This window comes from Sebastes umbrosus, chromosome 10, assembly GCF_015220745.1.
Source record: "Sebastes umbrosus isolate fSebUmb1 chromosome 10, fSebUmb1.pri, whole genome shotgun sequence".
Classification (NCBI taxonomy): Eukaryota; Metazoa; Chordata; class Actinopteri; order Perciformes; family Sebastidae; genus Sebastes; species Sebastes umbrosus.
In genome coordinates, this window is record NC_051278.1 from 13,634,551 (window position 1) to 13,649,136 (window position 14,586).

Sequence of the window (14,586 nt, forward strand, 5' to 3'; positions counted from 1 at the left end):
CGAGGTTCTTGAAAGCAACACACACCCACATTAAAAAATGTCCATATTACTGTGACTATATCCACACACATCTAAAAAATAATCAAACTAAATGAAATTCAAACAGCCAGACAAATCCAACTGAAGCACATCTACACACACACACTGCATACAGTCAACAAGCAAAAGAAATCACATGAAAACACACTCCTGACACACTCTGTGACCACAATACCTTTTTCTTTGACCATGACCATTGGAATTGAGGTAAATCTGCACCAGAAAAGGCTCCGGGTATCGATTGCCAGTAACACAGGAGCTGCTAGTTCCTTTTTTTAGTCAAGACTGAAGAGCAAAAACAGCCGAGACACCAGAGAGAGAGAGAGAGAGGTGTAGGCGCTGCTAAGCTCTCCTCCTGAAAAACGCCGCTACAGCGTGGGGTTTGCCTCCTGACTGCCTGTTTTCCTCCCATCCCTCTCCTCCTCCTCCTCCTTTTCCTTCTCTGCCCACTCCACCTCCTCCTCCCTCTCTTCCCCTCCTGCTCCCTCTCTCAGCCCCTCTGTTGTGTCAGCCGCCTCCTCATTGCAGCAACCAGGTGGCTGCTGCTGCTGCTTCTGTGTGACCAAAAACCCCAAAACAGACCCCTTTAAAGCACAAACACTCATAACATATGTGAAGATAAACTGTGACACCAACTGTTAATGCATAAAGACCACAATATATATATATCTATATATAAAAATCTGTTACATCAGACTGTCTTCTTCTCTTCACCGTGACATCAACTTCCATTGTAAACTGTGTGGTATGATGTGAATTTATGACACCCTAAAAATGAAAATGAAGTTCAGTCCATGAACAGAAAGTTCACCAAACTGAATGTTGCTGGGAATAACCCTTCAACACATCACTGTACCGTATAACACCTCAACAAAGACTTTATGTCACTACAACAGGAGATCAATTAGTCTTTTCAGTGCAGTAATTAGCCTGCTGAGCTGAAAGATTGGTTCAATTTAACACAAAATTGCGTATTTGACACATGTGAAAAAAACATGGAATTAATAATCAAACAACGGAGAAAAAGGCTGAGTTCTTCTGGGAATGTTGGTCTTTCTTAGCAGAAAACTGGAGGTGGTTATAGCACCAAGCACCAAAATAAATAATCAAAATTAAATAAAAGATGTATTAAACATATTATCCACAGTTCAAAAAAATGCTGCCTAAATGATTATCTACACCACCGTATTAAGAATGATAGAAAATAAGGGGTCGCTTAATCAGATCCAATCAACACTGTCGACCTGATCATGATGCAGTAAAGCCAGGCTCACCTTGAGCCTGTATTTATAATAACCTCACCGCGTCCAGCGGTATACGGTGCGAGGACTGCATGAGAGGCCAACAGGGGCCATTTGAGGTTGAAGATCAGACTTACCATGATCTCCAGCATGAGCTTTGTATTAATATCTTTAGTGGATCCTCTGAAATCCAATTAGAGAGAGCACAGGAGAGCATGTTCCCGGCTGAGCCTGGTGGAGACACCAGCTCTTATATCATCGACCACTGACATGACCAGAAGGAAGAGAGACATTTCTTGTCAACTCTACTTTAGAGAACTCATATACGTCAAGTTACTTACTCTTTGTACGTAATATTGTTGCTTTGGTTATGTCGGTGCTTGGACTATCACACTTTTTTAGTATACTATAAAGCAGTGGCTCCCAACCTGGGATCCGTGCCCAAAGATCACAGGGGGTGCGCCAGGATTTGTCTGCTCTGAGGTTGTCAAAATTAGATTTAATTTCCCTTACTGGATAATTTATACAAAAGTCTGTATAAAAACTATTTTTTTAAAGATATTTTTTTGCTACTTAGTAGGCCACATTCTGTTTAAAGCCTGTATTTCTGCTCAGTTGCAGATAAAGATCAGGCTACACTAATATTATTAGTATTATACTATTTGTAGAATTAGATTCCTGCGAAGGATTGTCTCCGATTCGTGTGATCCAAACATTTCCAGTAACTCCAGAGTGTTGTACAGTCCAAAGGTCAAAATGTATTGGAAAAAAAAGATAGATGTCCGAATTTCCAAATTCACAACATGTCTTTATCTAACTAAATATTCTGCTTCAGTCCATGTTTGTTGGCGTTTAGCCTTTCAAAAACAACATTTTCACTGCGGTCAAACATGGTTTGCTCTCCCGCCCGCCGCACATAAAGAGAAACACGAACTGATGAGTTATAGTCATTAAAGAAAGTTGATTTATTAAATAAAGACTAACTCACTTAATACACTGAATCGCTTTATTCAAATTGGAGAGGATTTTGTTCGAGGATTTGTAATTTTTGTAGGGTGATGATGTCAGAAAATATGGAGAGAGGGGCTCAGCTTTTGTTAGATACAAGTAGGGGGGGCTTCAAGGAAAATAGGCTGGGATAACTGTTCTAGACAACCTAGGCAGCACTGTAACTACTCATATGCTAAACCTCATCCATCTACTCCCAACATATACAACACATACAAATACTATTTCACTCAAGCCAATGCTCCACAGTATAATGTGTTAATAAAGTTTCTTATTCGCCTCCTGGGGAACAAATAACATCCACTGAGACCCTGCACAGACATAGCAGGGGACCAATCCAACGTCTGCAGACACTTCAATGTGTGAGAAAAAGAAAATGAACTCAGCCTTGTCACACCAGCAGCCACTAGAGACCACACGGTCACTGATCCGTCCATCCGTCCCATGCTGGAGCCTCACCGTAGCCTCTCTATGGCTGAGGAGGGAGGACTAGTTTTGCATCAGCACCACCTCTGTAATTGCTGATGCAGTCAGCCCCATTATGCATTCATAATGCATTCATCCACTGCAGTGTCAACTGTGCCACCTGCTGGATGCCCATCAACGTGCATCACTCTCCACAGGGGCGTTTTCTTCTCACCGGAAAGTGGAGGCAGACGTGCCAGTGAGGCAACCGATAAAAATAGTTAGCGGATATTTCTCCAGCACTCCACCCATTTTTTATTATTATGAAGGGAGAGAAATATGTAATGATGACCAAAGAGTTTGACTGGCTTTTTAAAAAAGAGCCGAAACCCTTTGAGAAGATTAGAGGTTTACAGTGTAGCTTTAAGTGCAACACAGAGTTTTATTGTGTTTTCTCATAATACTCTAATGGACCTATTATCATTTTGCCACTTTTAATAATCTGTGCAGGAGCTGCTGGACATTCAAGCTACATAAGGCTTGCCAAGAGCAATTCCTGAGCAGCAAAGCCTTTTATTCATGGATGAAAGGTTTCTACTCTATTTGGCTCACCTATGGAGAAAGATCCAATGATCTCACTGTTCGTTAATACCTGGCCAAGAGAACTAGACACGGCATAGCCCTGATATCAGTGCAGATTAAGCACTGTTAGCATTTAACATGTGCATTTTGTCTACAGTTATAGGCTATTGAGTGGTGAAGCCAGACTGAGGTCACATTTACAGTAAACAGCAGTGGCTTCTGTGGATATAATGCACAGTTATCCCTAGGATTAAAATTAGGATTAGTGGAACTACACACACACAAATGCATACAGAGCACATACACACGTGTAAATAGCTACACACCCTATGCACAGGGTGATGACTTGCAGATTTTTACAAATCCAACAGACACAGCGTGACAGTTAAAAATACTAATAACCAGGATGAACCCGTCAAGTCCTTTAGAAGCATTGACAGACCTGCCTTTCTATCTCTGGATAATGAAAAACACTTCACCGGCTTGCATCTATTTTAAAACGAGAAGCTTTTGAACAGCAATCCTGTGCAACCTTCTTCAAAGTGTATTTCACCCATGCTACTTAACATTCCTGTGCCGCAGCTTCCCTGAATACACAGAAATATGTTTCCGCTACAACATCCACTCAACAGTCTTTCCTTTTGTAAGAATTTCAACAATTTGCAAACATAAAAAACACATTATTTTAACCGACAATCCGCAGCGAGCTTGGGTTGCCGGCTTCTTTTCATGTTTCTTTGAGGAACTGTCAAACACAGTGACCTCTGGATAACATCACTCGGGGAGAAGGATCACTGCCACTCATATTCAAAAGCACTTAACTTGTGAAATAACGCAGCATTGTTTACAGTGTGGAAACAGTGAACATGATGTTTCAGCTTTGTTTGGCTGACACTAGAGAGGTTTAAAAAAAGATTAAGGGTGAATAAAATGAGGACTATTGTTTCTTTGCGAGTTTTACCGTCTTGCAACAATATTTTTTTACAGATATCGGGTCTCAGAAAAGTCATGGAAGACTGCAGCAGTCAAATGACCCAGGCTTGGCCTCTACAGAACTCACAGAATATATACTGTACTGTATGCAGCTTTTGACTGTCACTGTTTGATTGAGTTAAGCTGTCACTAGGCTGCCACTTGACCTCTGTGATCTTTGATCCGGGGTCAGTTTGCAGACACATAGCTTCCTTGAACCTGAGCTATTGGCCAAAATCAAACTCTCACTCCAAAGCAGACACAGAGTTGCTGTGGTATTTTGCAAACAACTAAGTGCCAAGCAATGATGATTTTACTACTGCGCCTGGCATGCAGTCAGAGAATACATAAGGTCTGAAAATCTCAATTTTGTCCTCCTGCCCATGTTGTAATCCTGATGTAAGCCACCATGTAGCTTCCCCATGTACTGTTGCTTGGCAAAATGCAGCAGGTCTGCCCTTGCATATGGGTTTGCATTATATTATGTAACTACGGAGACGACGGTGATTAATTTCCTGACTTTTTCTTCATTTTGCAGCAACACTTTTTGGCGTCGGGGAGTCGGGGTTGCGTAACTCGCACACTAGGAGCCCTCACACACACACATATGTACAGGTCAGATATGGAAAGCCTCAAGAGGTGTAATCACTCACTGTCATCCAATTAAAATGAAGTAATCTCTGAGCAACGACTAATCAATTCACTTTCGGACACCTATTCCCAAACACAATGAAAAGCAGAGCAGCCAAACTGCAATACGGGACCGAAATAACCCCTCGTGGTATCAACAAACAAATGTTAAAGAGGTAAAAGCATAATAAAATGATATGCAACTTCAATTACAAGCATCTAAAAGTAGAACAATGTACTTCCTGTAAATCCATGCAAAATCCTTTCTTTTTGGTCACTTTGTATTACTCATTGATTAAGCAATCATTATTACAGCTGACTGGTGTTGTAGTCAGCCACAGCTAGGATGGATGGCTGCAATGGGAGATGGGTGAATTAATGTTTTTTCTCCCGTCCTACCTGTCGCAACGTCGTTCAGCCTATCACTCAGAAAATACTCATTTGGGTCGAGGTAGGGCAGATGCTCCATGTATTGTTTAGGAATGAGGTACAGGACCTCGGCCACGTGCCCATCCTCGATGATGGACATGCGTTTGACCGAGCTCTTGCGCTTCACCCGGACGCGGTCGACATTGTGGCTACGGCTGGAGCTGCACAGCTTGCCCAGGCTGTTGAGGTTGGGCAGAGTGGGCATGGCGCCCGGCTCCCCTTCGACTGTCCCACGGAGAAAGGTGAACCACTGCAGGTATAGACGTCGACCAGGGTCGGGCTCAGACCCGCTCTAACATCCAGTCACCTTTGGACATCAAGAACATGGGGTGTTCATGGAGGCACGAGACGGAAACAGAGGAGCCAGAGCTTGGTGGGCGACTTCACAGCAGCTCATCATAAAATCATGGCAATATATCCAGTGAGGCCTCCAGTGGAAACTCCTCTTGTCACGACCCCTCCGCCTGTCACTTCAGATCTGCAGTGGATGCAAGATGCGGAGCGCTGATGTCCACCTTGAGGTGGTGACGCCAAACAGCAGGTGGCATGTATGACAAAGCACTCTGATGCAGGTAGAGCAGAGTGAGAAACAGGGAAAGAAGCTTACACTATGAGTGTCTTCAGCCCAACCAGCCTAGTGCCATAAGCAGCTTAGGGCTGACGTCGAGCCTATGATTATCTTCTGGGTGGGGTTAGGTAGCTCTATCGGGTCGGCCCAGTGTATGGTGGGAGTCTCTACACCTGATGGGACTCGTGTGCACCCCAATCACTGCTCTGCTTATGCACATCTGTCCAATGATGAGCTGAGATTCCGTCAAAAAGCAAACATCTCTATTTCTGTGTGCTACATTTGAGGCCAAAATAAGTCATTAAACATCAAGATCCTCTTTGAGAGATGCATCTAAATTCTATTACGCTCACAAAGTGTGTTTTTTGTGTGAATGTGCATTAATGCATTAACCAAATGGAAGCATATCAGCGTGCAGCATCACAGTGATCCAAGACATGCTTTCAGGGTAGATTGCCTTGGGAGTCTGCCAGTCCTTTACAAGGTCAACAACCAACAAGGTCATTCCACCAGCCAACAATGCACAAACCCACTGTTAATCATCAGCAGGATCCTTCAAAATACTGTTACTACATCAGCACTGTAGGGGAAACGCCAGCAGTCGCCCTCCGTTATCCGCTGAAATCATCGGGTATAGGATTTTGGAAGATGTAACTTAGTAAGAAGGCATGTAATCTTCAAACCATCTAATGTTGGGACGGATTTGATTCTGCAGAGTGTTTTCTTGACGAGCCAAATCCGTACAACCAACGTCTCTAAGCTATTGAACTTCTACCAGCACTCTTTCTTGAGTAAAAGATGCATTCACCTTTCTTGGAAATGTGAGTTCAGCACGAGGTAAATTTTGAGTCATGGATGTGTGGGAGGAGAATCTGGGCAAACTCCACAAAAACAAGATAACCCCACACCAGTGCTCAGATGTGTTTTAAACCAACCGAAACCATAAAAGAGTGCTGCTAAGACAGGACTGTCTCTTACATGCATACACACAGATTAATAACTCAAAGCGTAAAAGCAGGAAAACCTTTCGTAACCTCTAATATTCATCAAACAGATAAGGCTAATCACTACTTTCTCCCAGGAAATGAAATAAATCATTAAGGTACGTAAAGCAGAGCAGATAATGACAAAGCACAAAATATCCTTTTAGTTTAGAGATATCGGTCTAGGCCTGCTGCACTTCAAATTTAATGACTTTCCTCTTCGTCTGAGGGGGTGCACAGAAACGGGATGGCTGGCCGAGTTAACTACTATTTACATCCATACAGTATTTAACTAATTTGACTCCCATTCAGAAAGAGTTTCATCTCAGAGAAAGGATTAAGTGTGATGGTGAGGTATAAACAAGAAGACGTTCACTCTGACACCCACTCATGCAGACACATGGACCTCAGGGTGGCTAAGGACATGCTATTCTGCTGCAGTGAGGCACTGCCCTCCAATTGTCATCCACTCTGTGGTCGCTGTGACACATTTGCCCACACACTCGCAGATCAACACATACATGCTCAGACTGCTGTGCCTGCATGCAGAAAAATCTGCATCGCACACAAAATACAACCCAAACATTTCATAGCCTCTGCCGCTTCTGCTCCGCACTTGAATAAACACACCCCCCTCCTCCTCCTCTTCATCTGTTTCCCCCCCCGTCTTACCATCCAGTCCGAAGCAGGAGGTGATTTTTTGGGCGTAGTTGCACAGCCCGTCGTAGCCAGGCTCCTGCCACGCTTCATCCCTCTCCCCCATCTCTACACACTCCCACACACACTGTCCCGTCCGGCAGCGCTTTCACTCCTTCCCCTGCTCATCTATTATTCAGGCTTTTGCCAGGACACATGCATGCGCGCGCACACCAACCCCCATATTCGCACATACAGTAAACACACACACACACACAGAGAGAGACAGAGAAAAGTGCTGATGCAGAGGGTCGTGCTGCTGGAGCATGAGCAGCCCTCTCCAGTGGTCGGATGAGGATAAGGCATCAGATTAAGTTACTGCAGAATGGAGCCGTGCCTCCCTCTCCATCCACCATTCATCATCCTGATTACACTGCAGTGTAACAGGTACGGCGAAGCAGGATGTGCTCACCCTGCTTCAAGGAAAGGGCGGGGCGGAGAAGGAGGTCAGAGCGGGGCAGAACTGAAGATGTACCGGGAAGGAATTTCTTTGCTGCTAGTCACTTAAAGCTATCCAGACATCCAAATGCAATGATTACTGTCAGATCTGACAACTGGAATAAAGTAGAGTAAAATAGTCAAGTCTATTGAGGATGGGGATAAAATAGGTAAGTATGGCCCACAAAGTACATTAAAGTTACCCCCAATTTCTTTAGGCTGACAACATTTGACAACAAGAACGCTTTATGCCCTGCAATCATGCTACAACTTATGATAATAAGAAGAACAGGTTTGCAAGTCACATGAATATAAGTTTAGAAAATAAAACCGCAAATTAATCACACATTTTTTATCAGTTCAAAATGTACCTTAAAGCAAGATTTGTCAAGTATTAAATACTCTTATCAACATGGGAGTGGGCAAATATGCTTGCTTTATGCAAATGTATGTATTTATTATTATAAATCAATTCACAACACAAAACAATGACAAATATTGTCCAGAAACCCTCACAGGTACTGCATTTAGCATAAACAAATATGCTCAAATCATAACATGGCAAACTGCAGCCCAACAGGCAACAACAGCTGTCAGTGTGTCAGTGTGCTGACTTGACTATGACTTGCCCCAAACTGCATGTGATTATCATAAAGTGGGCATGTCTGTAAAGGGGAGACTTGTGGGTACCCATAGAACCCATTTTCATTCACATATCTTGAGGTCAGAGGTCAAGGGACCCCTTTTATAATGGTCAGTTTTTCCTCGCCGAAATTTAGCATAAATTTGGAGCGTTATTTAGCCTCCTTCACTCTAGCTTTAAAACTGAGCCCGCTACAACCTAAAGATTGCAAGTTGCGCTAATGTGTTAACTTATACATGTGGTTATTTCCTGTACTTAAATGTCACCTGCTTTATATGAGCTTGTTTCTCTCATCCACATATTACTTACCTATACAAACTATTTCTGTTTATGTATGGGCTCAGTGCTGCTTGATATATGTGCTCTCATTTCTGTATGTCATACAGGGCGTCTTACATGTGTTTCTGATTTTTAATCTGGAATGCTTTGGAATGTTTTGTGCTTAACCTTGAAAGGTGCTACATAAATAAAGTTATTATTATTACTATTAAACATCAACATTTTGCAGCATTGTGGTAAACTCTGATTCATGTTGCTGAGATTCAGTTGAAAATTTCATAAGGAAGAACAGAAAAACGTACATAAATTCAGCGCACTGCTCAACAATGCCTTCAAAAAAGGTCCATAAATTCAGATATAAAATGTGACTTATACAAGCAGCCCATGCAGGAGAAGCAGAAAACTGGATGAAAAACATTAACCCACATATGTGAGAACTCTGCCGTCCAACATGTTGCTTTAAGATTCTGCGGTGGAGCGGAGATAAATGACCAAGAGGAACAATAAATTCACCAGCATATGAATGGCCAAACTAAACAGCAGTGAACCAGAACTGCAAACTATAACAATAAATGATGAGATTATGCTAAATGACAGAGCTGTGGTAGGTTTTAGGGGGATTTCCCAGACCCAAGAGGGAGAACGTTCTGTAGATGGAGGAATCTGATATGAAACGCCCCTCAATTGCCACTACCGAGGTGACCTTGAGCAATGCACTTAACTCCCCGTTGCTCTGGTCGAAGTGCACAGTGGCCATGAATGGCAGACAGGTAGGAATTAATGTAAAAGCACTACTTAGAATAATGTACAGTATGTCAACATCCCCAAGATAATGGATTTATAAAAAAAATGTTAAGAGATTCTATACAAAAGAAAACAGCACAGGAAATATGATGACACAGAAAGGTCCAGATAGAGCAGTATGGCCACAAGGGTGTATTTTGTATAAGGTGGGGGGTGACTAATGGAAGGGCATCACTACCAAGGTAAAAGCTGATGGCCCTGTGCTGATAAGAGGTGGGGGGGTTGGCGACTGCTAGACTGAGAGCACAGTAATGGCTCATGCTCGCTGGACAACTGAGGGAGGGGCTGGTAATCATAAAAGCACACTGGGAAGGAAAAGTGGAGTCATTTCAGACATTTTTTGACTTCCTGTTTCTGAGGGAAGGAAAATGTTTCACTCGGCTAACCTTTAGATTTCTGGATGCTACAATATCTAGAATAATTCAACAACAACCTTGGACATAAAGGACGATCAGGGACAATGTCAATTATTTACAGTAATCCACATTAGGGATGCAACTATGGATTAGTTTCTTTATTTGATTAATATAGCAATTATTTTCTCGGTTAATCATTTCTCTATAAAATGTCGGAAAGTCCTCAATTTCTAAAGCCCAATGTGATGTCTTCAAAAATGTAATCGATTAGTCAACTATTAAATTAATCGCCAACTATTTTGATAATCGATTAATCCATTTTAGTAATTTTTTAAGATAAAAAAAGTCTAAATTCTCTGATCCCAGCTTCTTAAATGTGAATATTTTCTGATTTCTTTACTCCTCTATGACAGTAAACTGAATATCTTTAAGTTGTGGACAAAACAAGACATTTGTGGACGTCATCTTGGGCTTTGGGAAACACTGATCGACATTTTTCACCATTTTCTGACATTTTATAGACCAAACAACTGATCGATTAATCAAGGAAATAATCTACAGATGTGACAGTTGCAGCCCTAACGTTTACTATCACATCTGACAAAGAAAAGCAGCGAACCCTGCACATTTGGGAAGCTGGCAATGGAAAATGTTTGGCATTTTGTTTGCACTTAAACAATCAATCGATTATCAAAATATTCTGTTGAAACACAGCAAAAATCCTTCAAAACACATCTTGACTGCCCAAAACAGGTTGGGATGTGCATTCAGATTCTCTACAAAGTATAGAAAATATAGGAAGAATATATATTTCCACAATCCACAAAAAATATTCTGACTTATTATCTACACAAAAACCTTTTATGTCCTCTGGTTAAATATTGTGAAACATGGTGTGAATCAAGTTGTCCAGTACATGTGAGATAGGAGCACTACAGCCAGTGACTCAGCCTCGCCCATGACAAACATCTACTTGATTTGACATATTGGCACAAAGACTGTTTGTGCCTGATTTATCTGTGATAATAGATTGTGTTGGTTGCACGAATGTGAGGTCGCCACAACTGTATGGGGTATTGGTGTAGTTAGTTCTCATGAATAATGATTGGCTGTTTGCAGGGGTTTAAGCGTGCTAATCAGATCTATGTACCAGGGGGGCCGTCAAGCGGTGGACTCTGAGCTCCATCGATCTCTACCAGCAGCCATGAAGGACACATCAGTGTTGAGGGTGGGGGGGGGTTCAAAGCTGCCTTGCTACACAGGCTCAACCATGAGTCTGGAGGGGAGTGACATACTGTACAGCTTGAGCTATACATGTTTCACCCAATAGATGAACAACTGCAGATTTAATATAATAACCTTGAGGTCAGGTTAATATTGCAACTTCAGTCAGACCACAACAGCATAACAGCTGGAGGCTCTTTATCTCCTCTGCAAGAGAACACAAATCCACAAAGGCCCACCTGATGGGTAGAAACGTGCTCCACCTGCACTGTTTGCTAGAGATGCACTGATACTGGATAAGATATCGGGCCGATAATGACTCAAATAGCTGTATCAGAAATCAGTGACAACAGGGCCAATCTATTAAATTCAATTCTATGTCTGTATACTATATACATTATATACTGGAATGTTATTTCCTGTTAAGTTTTGAGCAATTTGCTGTTGCATTAAAAACGTATAATAAAGAACAATTAAATAAATGTATATCTATGTATTTATTGGTCACATTTTCTTTTACAAAGTTAGGAAAGCAATGTTTGAGTCAAGTCTGACACATAAAAGAATGATCCCAGTCACTTCCACACAGTGAGGCATACAGATTATTAATTAAAGACCGATATCGGATCGGTACTCGGTATATCAGCCGATACCCAAAGCCCAGGTATCTCTCGGTATAAGGACTGAAAAAGTCAGATCGGTGCATCCCTACTTTTTTATCACTTCACCAGCAGCAGGTATACACTGACCCCAACAATAGTATCACAACCATCCAACTAAGCATGCACATCCAAGTGCTACAAGTCCTCCATCAACAGCTTTCATTTATTAGGGTGTGTGCATCATTTTAACTATAATGCTATATGCATCATCCTTGATTAATGATGCTTTTGTTGCTTTTCCCCAAAAAAGATGGTACTTTTTTATCACCTCACCAGCAGCAGCAGGTATACACTGACCCTCACCATAGTATCACAACTAAGCATGCACATCCAAGTGTTACGAGTCCACCATCAACAGCTTTCATTCATTAGGGTGTGTGCATCCCTTTAACTAATAGCTATATGCATCATCCTTGATTATAATGATGTCAGCAGATGAGGTTCATTATCACAGCTGAGATATTTAAAAAAAAAAAGAAAAAAAAAGTGTGATCTATTTATAGGTTGCAACAGATATCAACAGAATAAGTTGTAGGCTGTGTAAGAAAGGGCTGCAGCAGTGTTTCAGCTATACAGCCTGTACCAGTGTAACCTACTTACAACAACAGTGTCATTATCACAGCCTGATCCTCCCGAAAGACGACGCAAATGGGCTCTCTTCTCCACAGCATCCATCCTTGAACCCCCACTAAAATGAAGAGACTTTTCTCCTGTAGTATATGCATTGTTATGAAGGCTTCTGCGGCAAAAGATACTCACCTCTAGCAGACATGCCCGGTAGGTAGAGCCTCTCTTTCTTTTACCGAGACAACCAGGAGGAGATGAACCGGTGCAGCTTTGCAGGAGAGGGCTTGTGGAGGGGGAGACCGGTTGACAGCCTGATATTATCTGTACTTTAAGTTTGTCATCATTTAAACGGGATTAAACGCAGGGAAGCATATACAGCCTGCGATTTGGTAGACTAGACTATGCTCGATGCAAGAGAGCTCACTTTCCAGCGACAGGGCGTGTCCTGCAACACACAGCATCCTTTTTTTTTATTTTCCAACAAGTTTTATGTCCATATTTGAACATATAATACCATCACAGAATTGCAGAGTTATAAATTAAATCATTCGTGCAATTCCCATCGGGTTGCATTCACGTTAAACCGGCTATGTAGAGCTACTTTCTGTATCCTGGATGACTGTGCTGTTCTGGATGTGTGGTATAGTTGAGGCTAAATCACAAAGTTGACATGGCACTCTGGAGCAATGCATGTTTTTAAATTACTATTTTTACATTAATAAAGCTAAATTGAAATTAATAAAAGATTGTGGACAGTATTCACTGCTTTCACAGGTTTCTTTTCTTTTGCATATTCTGCAGCCTCAGCCTGGAATTTGCTCCAAAATTACCTAAAAATCTAGGAGCTATGGTATCATTAAATATTTGTAAATCTAAATGAAGCCTTTAGAAGCAGACTCTATGGCATGCCAATGTTTTTAGCCCCCTTGTTGTACAGCTGACTCCCAGAAAAGTTCCTTTTTGTCCCCCTATTTGTCTTTAGATATTTGTCTTTTAATGCAAATTTTTGTGCTTTTGTGAATTGTATTTTATATCTCTATTTGTGTCTGTGTCTGCAACTTTGTGTTCTTGGTGCTGAAAGATGTTCTTAATCTCAATGGGACTAACCTGGTTAAATAAAGGTTAAATATATATATTTTTTAAAAGCTAGCCTCCTTTAAAGGAACATATTTGGCCATTCATCACGTAAACTTTATCCTAAAAGCATATATGTGGGGAAAAAACACTGCAATATCAGAGAAATTGACTGATAAATAGATAATTCATACGACACCTTCTCACACAAAAAGTACCTCAATCATATATCTTATACTGCATGTACTGTATATGTGCTTAATGTATGTATTCTTAATATGCATAGTACAAAGGATTTCCTTTTATAATTGTAATATAACTTATTATTTTAAATGGAGCTTCCCAGCAAAAAGCATTTCACACGATTGTACCTGTATAACCGGCGTGACAAACATCTTGAACCTTGAATCTTGAAATAGCCCACATCCGTGCATCATGTGGAAGCATAATCAATTGATGTGTTTCCATATAACATATTTATCGGAATCCAATACTTGCTTTTATATATTTTGAATTGCGCTTATTGATTGTTGTTTCCATGCTGAAACAAAATATACATCATCGCCCCTCATTGAATGCATTGGCTTCATTTGTATGCGTTGTGAGTAATTATTAGTGATGTGTCGTCACGAACGAGCCGGTTCAAAGAGCCGGCTCTTTTAAATGAACGATAAGAGCCGGCTCCCGTCCGAGAGCCGTTTTTTAAAAAAAAATCTTTTTTCTTTAATTAATTGAAGACAGAATGATAGGACGATTTTCTCCGCACCACGGGCACTCCATGCACTGACTGTGACTGAATGTTGTGTTAATGAGGTCTGTACCAACAATCGGGTGATGACAGACAAGGATCAGACCATCAAGCAGGGAGGGGCGGGGGTGTGCGGCGCGCCGACGGTCTACAGGTACAGAGCAGGAGGGAGAGGAGGAGAGAAAGAGAGAGAGGAGTGCGATGCGCGAATAGCAGACAAGATGAGTGACAGTCGGAA

At 41.6% G+C, this 14,586-nt stretch overlaps 1 protein-coding gene across 19 annotated transcripts in view; it reads right to left on the reverse strand.

Moving 5' to 3' along the window:
* LOC119495267 (actin-binding LIM protein 1-like) overlaps positions 1–7,874 on the reverse strand; it is a 48,132-nt gene extending 40,258 nt beyond the window's left edge. For 3 of the 19 annotated variants that reach the window (XR_005208419.1, XR_005208421.1, XM_037781567.1), the window contains exon 1: positions 5,277–5,789. Coding sequence is in view for 8 of the 19 variants with exons in the window: in XM_037781567.1 (XP_037637495.1) it covers positions 5,277–5,511 (235 nt within the window). In the remaining 11 variants the exon portion in view is untranslated. Of the gene's footprint in view, positions 1–5,276; positions 5,795–7,529 lie in introns of those variants that run through there. The other 16 variants (XM_037781570.1, XM_037781573.1, XM_037781565.1 and 13 more) reach the window with 11 other exon arrangements.
* Positions 7,875–14,586: the final 6,712 nt, after the last annotated feature.